The following is a 10,562-nucleotide window of genomic DNA, read 5'->3' as shown; positions in this document are numbered from 1 at the left end:
CCATTTCGCTGTACCATGCTCTGAACTCCTGCATTTTGGTATTTATAAGCAGTGATGAGATCCCCTCTTTTCTGTGAGAGAAGCCGCTTCTCCGGGCTGAACCCTGGTCTCTCAGGCTTTCCACGCAAAACGGATGCTCCAGATTCCTAATCATCTTTGTCGCCCTCAGCTGGACGCTCAAGAAGTTTCCTTTCTTGAACTGAGCAGCTCAGAATGGGACACGGTTCTCTAGATTCGTTCCTGCAGGCACCTCCAGGTTCTTAGGCTGGAGATGGTACATTAGCTGGCCCAGCATTACGCACACACACACACACACACTTCCCACTACCCGTCTGTCTGTTCATCTTCCTCTCCCCGTAGTCACAGACAGTGCAGCAGACAGGCAAAGGAGAGCAAGCCTCTGGAACTCAACTACTTCATCTGAAGCAAAGGTTTCTGGATAACTCAGGCATTGGCAGGTTGCCTTTTAAAGGAAGCACACTTAAGTGAAAGCTGATCTGTGTGCAGTAATACCTGGACTTCGCTCCTAGAAGACAATTTGCACACAATGATGGTATTTCCTGTTTCAGCCATATCAACTGTTCAGTTCTAGGACAGATCTAGCAACTCAAGACACTCTGTGACAGCATTGTTTGTCTTTAATGAAAAAGGCATTTTTTCTTATTTTAAGTAAAAATGGATGGAATACTTTTCCTAAAGAAATGACATAATTCCCAATCATAGAGTCATCAAGGCTGGATAAGACCTCTAACATCATCTAGTCCAACCATCAACCCATCACCATGTCCACTAGGCCATTTCCCTCACTGCCACATCTACCCTTTAATTGAACACTTCCAGGGACGGTAACTCCACCACTTCTCTGGGCAGTCTGTTCCAATACCTCACCACTCCTTTAGAGAAGAAATTCTTCTTAATATCCAACCTGAACGTCCTCTGGTGCAACTTGAGGCCATTTCCTCTTGTCCTATCACCAGATGCCTGGGAGAACAACCCTCACCTTGCTACAGCTTCCTTTCAGACAATAGTAGAGAGTGGTAATGCCTCCCCGAGCCTTCTCTTCTTCACATTAAACAATCCCAATTCCCTCAGTTACCCCCAAAAGACTGTGCTCCATACTCTTCACCAGCTTTGTTGCCCTTCTTTGGACAAACTAATTGTATGACATAGATGCAAGGCAGGATTTTCCTCTGAAGATCTCTCATGGCACTTGTTAGATTCCCCATGCAGCATAAGGAGCCAATTGCTCACATGATTTAACCATCAATGCAGTCCTAAAAATTTTTTTAGTGTCCCATGCCTACTAGCCATATTGTCCTGCCAGTTGCTAACAGTATGTAGATAGTCAATAGTTCAGTTCTTCAAATCTTCTAGTTTTCAACAGTGTCGACAAAAGTGTAGTGTTAAGGCTGCGTATAATGCTTCTCCAGACAACTGTGCCCTTTTCCTCTCTGCTTTCTAAACGACAAAGTGAAAATTGCTAAAAAATTTCATCAGTATACCTGAGTGATAAAATCATGTTGCTTTGCGTCTTACTGTTCAGTCAGCTGGCATTGTTCTCCTAAAGATGCAGGCTGTCACTCTAGGATTTTGGTTGGGTCATTCCCATGTCTTTATTGGAAAAAGAAAAAAAAAATCATTTTAAACATTTGAGAGTAACGCCCATACCTGAGAACAGACATGCCCCACATTTTGGAATTAGGAGTCAGTTGGAAAATCTCTGTTACCGAGTTTTAAATGCTGCAAGCTCTCTCCAGAGCAGGTTTTTGCTTCCCTGAAGACATTAAGCTTTTTCAGCATTCTCAGTTCCTTTAAGCAATCCCTTTCCCAGAAGCACGCTGCGTGCAACTCCTGGAGTCTCTGGCTGTGGTTTGTCAGTTGCACCAGCCCTGGACTTCTCTTCCTGCTCTAAGCAGATAGCACGATTGCTAAATTTGAACTCTTGTGCACGGTGGATTCAGTCACATTAGCCGAAACTCTGAAGTTTGGAAAGCAAAAGCATGCAGTGGAAGGAAAGAAGTACATTTCTAACAATTATCAAAGCCATCCACTCAGTTTCCACAACGGACGGTTACTCAAACCGCAGTGACCATGCAGCTACGTGCCCGCTTTGGAGGCCGGGCTGCCTCACATCGTCCCGTTACGTAGCTGCCCGTCGGCCCGCACCAGCGGCAGTGCCGGGGTTTAGGCGGCCTGGAGTTTCTTCTGGGTCAAAACCGCGGCTCTGCAGCCCGTCGCTCAACGACCGCCACAACCTGCGCTCACGACAGCCGGAAGCGGCTCAAGCATCACCGAGCACTGACGGGCCGGAAGCTGCCTCCCGCCACGCCCTCTGGCGAGAGAAACCTCTCTCGCCATTGGACAGCCGCGATCACGTGGGGGCGGGCGCGGCGCCGGCGGACCGCTCTCGCGAGGCTTGGCGAGTGTATGTGCGGGTTGCGGGCGGAAGTGCGGCCTTTTTGTGCGGCGGCGCAGCTCGGTGAAGATGAAGGTAAGTCTGTGGAGGTGACCTGGGCGGTGCTGCGGGGCGGCTGGGTTCCCGCGCCACAAATGAGCCCGGTGCTGCCTCTGGGTCTGCTGGTGGGGCCCGATGGGCTGCGGCGGCGGGATCGGGGCGGTTGCATAGACTGGATGGCCGTGGATTGCGGGTGGTTCGAGATGGCGGCCGCGCGGCTCCGTGCTCCATGTTGGGGCCTCTTCCTGGGTTGTGGGCTCTGACTTATGGGTCGAGTCGCTCTGTTATGGGACTCCTTACCCGCCGTAAGGTGAGGAGTAGAAGGTTCCTACTGGCAGCAGCGGAGCTTCAGCGAGGAGGTAGTGGAGCTGGGCCTGTTCCTGTGGCCTCGTCTCTGGGGAAGTGCTAGGCAGCTGTCCCCTAGGCTACTGGCCCTGCAGGTAGCCCTCGGGAAACTCAGGTGATGACCAAGGCATAGCGCAACTATTTCAGGTTGTCTGTGTTGTTTCTTTGATAATAAAAATGCGAGGAAGGGAGTAGAGTTTTCTGTTACCTGCACCATTCTTTGCTTGGTGGCAGTCAGTTTAGAGGGCATAGTGCTCTACTTGTGGTGAAGATAGTTGTACGGGGAGAGGGTTTTGTATCATTCTTGGCACACACAGATCTGCCTGGTTTTGTAAGTGCAGTAGTAACAGTGTACTGCTAGTAATCTTCTGGATTTAAAATGTCAGTGTGAAGCCAGCAGTTCAATGCTAATTTTCTCAGGAGATGTCACGTGAGAATTTTCAACTAAATCATTTATTCTTTTTTTCCTACTATTAGCTCAACATCTCTTTCCCAGCCACTGGCTGCCAGAAGCTTATTGAAGTGGATGATGAGCGCAAGCTGAGAACGTTCTATGAGAAGAGAATGGCCACGGAGGTTGCAGCTGATTCTCTTGGTGAGGAGTGGAAGGTACGAGTCAGAAAGATGTGTCAGGTGTAGTCAAGTTGCATAAGTTTTCCAGTTGATAAGGTATTCTGTGTGGCACATGGCAGGGATGTTAAAAGCATCTCTTAAAACGTATATTGAATTTAATGAATAGGCTAGGTTGGTTGTTTTTTTTTTTTTTTTTTTTAAGTCTGCATCTGTTAGACTGTTTATCTGGATTTTTAAATAGTTTTCTGTTCTTGATTTGGGTACCCTACCAGCATTCAAGACAAATGAAGACTGTACCACAGAAGTCTTAACTGTGTACTGAACAAGTTCAGGAAGTGTTTAGACTGTTAAGTGCACATGAGAAAAGGCATGTTGAGCTTGATGAATAGGTTTGGAGTAGCCAAATGTCGATATGGGCAGTCCAGCTGAGCTTGAATAAGCTGATGTTTGTTGCTGCTGTCTCCCCAAAGAAAGCAATAAAAGCTATTTTTACTGACTCTTTAATAGAAACTCTTCTGTTGTATGCATATATGCAGTTAGTGATGTTAGCAGACTTTGGTTAGGTTCAGTGTGAAGGAGAAGGAAAGGTTGGTAGGAAGGGTCGGGGCTTAGTTTGATGTGTTCAACTTGTAATAAATAGGAACTTGCTGCTTGGATACATCTTTAAAGAGGCAATAAATGCTGTTTGGGGTAGGTAAGGATACATTTCACATCTCTGTTAAGTAAAAAGCCTGAACTGTTGAAATGATGTTTGTTAAAGAAATACTTAGTGTCTGTAGTTACAGTAACTTTTCTGATGGTACAGCATTTGTTAGGGACAGGATGCTGTCATCTCCACCTCTGCTCATTGAACTGATAGGGATGTGAGCAACTAAGTGGTGTATTTCTCTGTTTCTGCAGGGTTATGTTGTCCGGATCAGCGGTGGCAATGACAAACAAGGCTTCCCTATGAAGCAAGGTGTCCTTACTCATGGACGTGTCCGCCTTCTGCTCAGCAAGGGCCACTCTTGCTACCGCCCCAGGAGAACTGGAGAGAGAAAACGCAAATCTGTTCGTGGTTGCATTGTTGATGCCAACTTGAGTGTTCTGAACTTGGTCATTGTGAAAAAGGGTAAGATGAAGCAGTTAGGATATAAGTAGGTCCCTGGAAAGAACCTGCTTGCTACTGGCTGTAAAATTCTGTAGAATACAAACTGTCTCAGTCTTAACAGTCTAACTGAACGTTGAAGTTCTTTCTGAACATTGTATTGTAACTTTTAAAACTGATCACTGGGAACCGAAATATTTTCACAATCACAGCAACATTATTGCATTAAGTCAGAAAGTGCAGACAGAGGTCATACTACTGGCAGGTGTACCCCAGATATTATCTATTTACCTAAGCTGCTCAGAAAGTAATGCTTCCTATGCCTTTCCACGGAAGTGACAACAGATCCAAAGATCAAATAACATTACTTGATAGAGCAAGTTGTCAGCTATGGAATGCTACTTTTGAACATAGGCACCACCATTAGCTATGCATTTTCATCAGCAATGAACAAGAGCAAATGTAATAAAATAGGAGGCATTACTTTTGCAGCAGCCCTCATAGCATCTTGCTTTTGTAATGCATTTTAAATTAAAAAGCAACCAAGTTTAAGAGATGTTTAGTAGATGCAAGATTATTTAACATACCTAAACTTGCTTTATCAAAGGTGAAAAGGATATTCCAGGGCTGACAGACACAACTGTGCCTCGTCGTCTTGGTCCCAAGAGAGCTAGCAGGATCCGCAAGCTGTTCAATCTCTCTAAGGAAGATGATGTTCGCCAGTATGTTGTGAGGAAACCTCTGAATAAAGAGGGTAAGAACTCAGGTTTCACAGCACTGTGATTGCATGTCATTTTCAGCCGATACTGAGTTTCATGAAGTGAATGATGTATAGTAGTATAGCATAGGATAAGAAATGGCATTTCCCTTTTCCCTTCATTTCCATCCCACCACTTTTCTCTCAGTCTGCTTTGGTGCAGTTTGAGTTAAATTTATTTTACAGACCGTAATGTCATTACTATTTGTTCTAATAATCTGAAAGCAATTTTAATAAACTAGGGACTAATTTGAGGTAGAATGTCCTTGAAACTTGTACATTAGGTGGAGGAGAAGAGCAGGATTGTATAGACGGTACTGTTAAGACTTTTCCCCAGTGCTTAGAACAAGCTACAGAATTATCTTTTCTTGAGAGAGTGGTGTTCTGCTTCCTACACCTCTGTTTTTAGAGCATGTAATACGTTTCTGTTGCATTTGATCAGGAAACAAAAACAGAAGGATTTTTAAAACAACAAAGATGGCAGTATGGAAGCTTCTTAGGAAAAAGACTGAAAAGTGAAATTTTATTTTCTGCGTCATTGGAACTGTAGTGTCTTATTAAAGACTGCGATTCTTGTCGACATAAGACAGTTCTTGTGTCTACTGTAGTTAAGCTGGATCGAGTAGTGAAATGTTACAGATTGTATGTGTAGTGGAATTGCAAGGTCAGAGCCTGAACCAGTGTGTGAGCTATGTGAGTGCCTGGGGGGCGGGGTAGAGCCATCCCTTCTGTCTCCATGATACTTCCCCTGCCATCCAGTCTGTGTGGATCCCCTTTCCTCCCCCACCCCTCTCTGCTGCAGTGTAGGGGGGAGGGTCACATTCCTCAGCTCATCCTTTTCTCCAAACTGTTACTGGGAGGGATGAGTTAATTTCTCTTGGATATATTTTCCTATTGCATGTATTCCTCAAACAAAGGCTCTGTCATTGCCTTCATTTGCCCTGCAGTGTGTATTGTTTGCAGTAGAATTCTGAAAGCTTGCTCTGGAATTGAGATGATAACTTTCCCAATTATTACAATGTTTTAGGTGTAGGAAAAATGTTTTCTGACAGGTATTTTGAGACGCAAGGTGTATTCACAAAACTGCAGGAATTTAGGGATGTGATATTTAGTGTTTGCCTGCTAATAACAGATCAGTGTTAAGATGATCAGTGCTTAATGCTATGTGTGACAGTGATTGGGTCACCTAGACTGTTAGTGATAGTGTTAGAGTCAGTGGAGTGTGCTGTTTTACAGTGGCTAGAGGGGCTTACATCCTCTCTGGAAGACAGCTTGTCACACTACTGATTAATAACTCATTTTAAGGCAAGAAACCCAGGACCAAGGCTCCTAAGATCCAGCGACTCGTGACTCCTCGAGTTCTGCAACATAAGCGCAGACGTATTGCCCTGAAGAAGCAGCGCACTCAGAAGAACAAGGAGGAGGCAGCAGATTATGCTAAGCTCTTGGCAAAGAGGATGAAGGTGCGTGTCCCCTCATAACATGGCTGTTACCTCATACCTGAGAATCATGGCATTTTATAAGCTTGAAAATGTACTGTAGATAACTTTGACTGGTAGCTGAATGCAAGTGTGAATGTTTCTAGCATACAACTTTGTGGAAGTTGCTATTCACTTCCCCAGTTCAGCCAACTGGGAAAGCAGTCGAGTTGAGTCTGATCTGTTTCTGAGAGCTAATTTTGAAGAAAATAATGGGCAGTTATAGCCCGTGACAATTATATGTTTTTGCAGTATGAATTTTAGTTCATATTAATTGGAGTCTGACTAGGCTGCTCCATTAGAATCCAGAGCTTGTGTTTGAACATAAAGCAACAGTGAAGTAATACTCTTAGGATATTTAGCACAGTAGTGAGTGTTTTGTGAGTTCCAGACTGTGATAGAAGGTAGACAGAGCTCTTGTGTGCCCTGAATTCTTCATTAATATTTCCACCGTTACTTTGGGCACTGATCTGTACGGGCTGAAGACACATGGGTCTGCACAGGTTTGGTACTTACAGAATTCTTTTGGTCTGGGAGGAGTTTATTGCTGGATTTTCTTAGTGTGCTTGATAATGCCTAACACAACACTGCACATTTCTTGACGCTTTTTGTTTTTGTTTTTCAGGAGGCCAAGGAAAAACGCCAGGAGCAGATTGCTAAGAGACGCCGGCTTTCTTCATTGAGAGCTTCTACATCTAAATCTGAGTCAAGTCAGAAGTAAAGATGTACATGATACTGAAAATAAAACCCTTTTGTGGTTAAATTTTACTGTGAGACTTCCAGTGAATATAATTCCTGGCTATGTCTTAAAATAAATGGTAGTCTAGACTAACTGCAGCACTCAGACTTATATGGAAGCTCAGTCTGTTCTTAAGAACTTGTAATGCTTTTTGTGAAAAGCTTCAGTTTACCTTGTGCATACATATGGATCTTTAGAAGCAAGACTCACCTGCTAGAACAAAACCTGATCTTGTGTTTCACAAGTGGTTAGTTTTTTTCCCCAGTCTTAAGCATTAGATAGCGTTTCCAGGTGAGGGAGGAAGCCGTTTGCTTTTGAGTATATGGTGAACTCTACTGCCTTAGGTGATTCTTGTGAGAGTTAAGTGCACGTATTTCACCATTTTGTTCTTTAAATCAGTACTGGTACAGAGAATGAGTAAGCCATCTACCGAAATGTTTGATTTAATAATTTCACTCTTCAACTTAGTCCTAGTAGTCTGCATGTATTTAGAATGTATTTAGGTTTTATTTTGTGGAGATCACTCAGTCTTACAGGAATTCTGCTGTGACTGCATATGAATTAATTGGTGTTGGAATAGGATGCAGCAAGGAAATTTGTAGGTGCCCTCAAATAGTATCTACTTCAGTATTGTCTTCACATTTGTGCTTCTCTTTCAAGTACAAAAAACTTGAACTCATAAAGCTTTACCACCACTGTAGAAATCAGAGCTGCTGAACAGGCGATTTGCTGGCAGTAGATTAATGGACAAGGAAGGATCAAATTAACCTTCCTTGAAGTCTGGTTTGAATTAGGAATTGAAGCATAATCATTTCCAACTCAGAGGCAGCTAATAAGGTAGTGTTTAATCTGTCTATCTGTTAGCAGTACACCGCTCTGCCACAGTAGGTTTTGCAGTAAGGTTTTGCATAGTCAGCAGCTGCAGCTGCCATCTTCAGGTCAGATCAAAGTCTGGTACAAAACAGGTGACAAAACATTAAGTGCTTTTTGGCAACAGTAGCCTGCTTGCAGCGTTGGTGGGAAGGCTGCTCCACAAGGCTGAAGTTGTTCAGAAAACTTAAAAGCTCAGCTGTGAAATAGGTACCTGACTTTTCAGGAAAGTAATGGGCTTTGGGTACAATTTCATCTACTGCTACCTGGATCTCAACCATGGAACTGAGGTCATTTCTGCCACAGTAACTGCTGCACGGTGGTATTCGACTCTTGCAACTTAGAGCAGTGCTGGTACTGCGTCAGTGTATTGGCTGTTGCTGAGTGGTTCTGGCACAGCAACAAGGCTGGCTCTCGATGCTCTCCTCAGCTGGGAAGGTGAAAGTGAGCAAGAGGCAAGTTGGTCACAGGGTAGGCAAGCTACATCACATTAAGAAGTAAAAGCTGGGAAAGGAAGAGAATGCTGAAAAGCATGTCTCTCTCTCCTATGTGTAATGAGGCCTTGCTTCCCCAGACGTGGTTGAACCTTGCTTGATGTGAAGTAGAGAAGAAGAATTCTCTCCCTCTGCTTCTGTTTTATTTATGAAACTACTCTTATCTCAACCCATCAGCCTTTTTTCATCTTATTTTCTCCTCCCTGCGCTTTCAAGGAGGGGAGGTGAGAGAGTGGCTCACAGGAGCTTAGCTGTCTGTGAAATCACTCCAGCAGAGCACCACAGGGAACTGTAGCAATGTATTCCTCCTTCTGCCTCAACAGTTACCACCAAATGAGATCTTCCTCCTCCAGCCTTCTGAACCCTCTCTAGGCTGGACAGTCCCAGATTTCAGCCTTTCTCACAAGCACTGAGTAGCACAGAAAGATCACTGCTGTCTACCTCTGCCCGTGTTAGGATTGCTGTCTTTCATGTAAAGGCATGCTCCTCAGTCATGGTGATGCTGGCATCCCCTAGGAACCCTAGGTTGTTTCTGCCAAGCTGCTCTCCAGCCCATGCTGGTACGTGAGGTTATTCCTCTGCAGGTGTAAAATTTGTAGCAAAAGACATTGTTGAAGATAGCAGAGAACCTGTGAATGAACAAACAAAAAGCAACCCAAAGTCTTCGTTCTAACAAGGTTATAAAAGAAGCATCTGAAAGACAAACTATTCCTGCAATTCCCAACACCTGATGATCTCCACAAGCTGCCCTTTTGTTACACATTCTCGTTTGTTTAGGCGTTTGGTTCTGCTATTTTTACTAGTAGATTAGCAAACTGGTGACCATAAGGGAAGGCGTTTCAAAGACATTCAATCAGAAAGGCCTGAAGCGCTTGCCAGTAACTGGCAATATCCACTGTTCAAATTTCGTCTCAGTGTCAAATGTATTTATTATTTAGAACCTAAGCATGAAAATAGGAGGTAGGAGACTCACCAGCATCTCTTGTGATCTGCAAGGCTGCATTGCCGAAAGCGTAACTCAGCAACATCAGTGAAAGAAACAGACCTCACAGCAAGTGTTTAGTAACCTGCAGCCACGAACCTGTTCTCATGTACCTCATTAATGATGCTTTTCCTGGTGAGGAGAGGGCACTAACTGTGATTACGAAGCCATGGTCCATGTCTTCCCTGTAAACACAGCTTCTGCCTCCTTCAGCCTGTTTTCCTTTTTTTTTTTCTCTAGCTATGCTAGTCTCGTGATACATGGTTTGTTTATGATCCCTCAGAGCCATCTTCTCTTACAAACAAAACTGCCCAAGACAGTGGCACCCACAGTGGTCAATGGCTGAAGTTCCAGATGGAGATCAGTGATGAGTGTTTCACTCAGCAGCCAGCACTGAGACAAACATGCTTAATACCTCCTCAATTATATTAACAGTGGGATCGAGTGCACCCTCAGCAAGTTTGTGGGTTACATCAAGTTGTGTGGTATGGTCAACATACCCAAGGGATGGGATACCACCCATAGGGACCTAGACAAGCTTGAGCAGCGGGCCCAGGAGACCCTCATGAGGTTCAGGAAAGCCAAGTGCAAGATCTTGCGATCAGATCACAGCAATGCCTGCTATCAGTACAAGCTGGAGGACATAACATTAGAGCACAAGCCTTGCCAAAAAGAACCTGAGGGTACTGGTGGATGGGAAGCTGGACATGGGTCAGCAATGTGCCCTCACAGGCCAGAAAACCAACTGTATCCTAGGCTGCATCAGAAGATGCACGGGCAGC

The 10,562-nt window shown here is 44.4% G+C and overlaps 1 protein-coding gene across 1 annotated transcript; it reads left to right on the top strand.

Annotated features, from left to right (window-relative positions):
- The first annotated feature begins 2,392 nt into the window (after positions 1 to 2,392).
- On the top strand, positions 2,393 to 7,463 carry RPS6 (ribosomal protein S6). Its single transcript, XM_048931692.1, has 6 exons — positions 2,393 to 2,491; positions 3,278 to 3,409; positions 4,274 to 4,484; positions 5,068 to 5,214; positions 6,523 to 6,680; positions 7,321 to 7,463. Exons 1-6 carry the CDS (start codon positions 2,486 to 2,488, stop codon positions 7,414 to 7,416), a joined length of 750 nt encoding a protein of 249 aa, XP_048787649.1. The 5' UTR covers positions 2,393 to 2,485; the 3' UTR covers positions 7,417 to 7,463.
- The last annotated feature ends 3,099 nt before the right edge of the window (positions 7,464 to 10,562 follow it).

This window comes from Lagopus muta, chromosome Z (genome assembly GCF_023343835.1).
Source record: "Lagopus muta isolate bLagMut1 chromosome Z, bLagMut1 primary, whole genome shotgun sequence".
NCBI lineage: Eukaryota > Metazoa > Chordata > Aves > Galliformes > Phasianidae > Lagopus > Lagopus muta.
This window is presented reverse-complemented; position numbering and strand designations above follow the sequence as displayed.

Bases quoted from the DNA above. Each gene is read 5' to 3' on its own strand.
- RPS6 (XM_048931692.1), top strand. The intron at 4,485-5,067 runs GTAAGATGAAGC...GCTTTATCAAAG, and splicing joins CTTGGTCATTGTGAAAAAGG to GTGAAAAGGATATTCCAGGG. The intron at 6,681-7,320 runs GTGCGTGTCCCC...TTTGTTTTTCAG, and splicing joins TCTTGGCAAAGAGGATGAAG to GAGGCCAAGGAAAAACGCCA.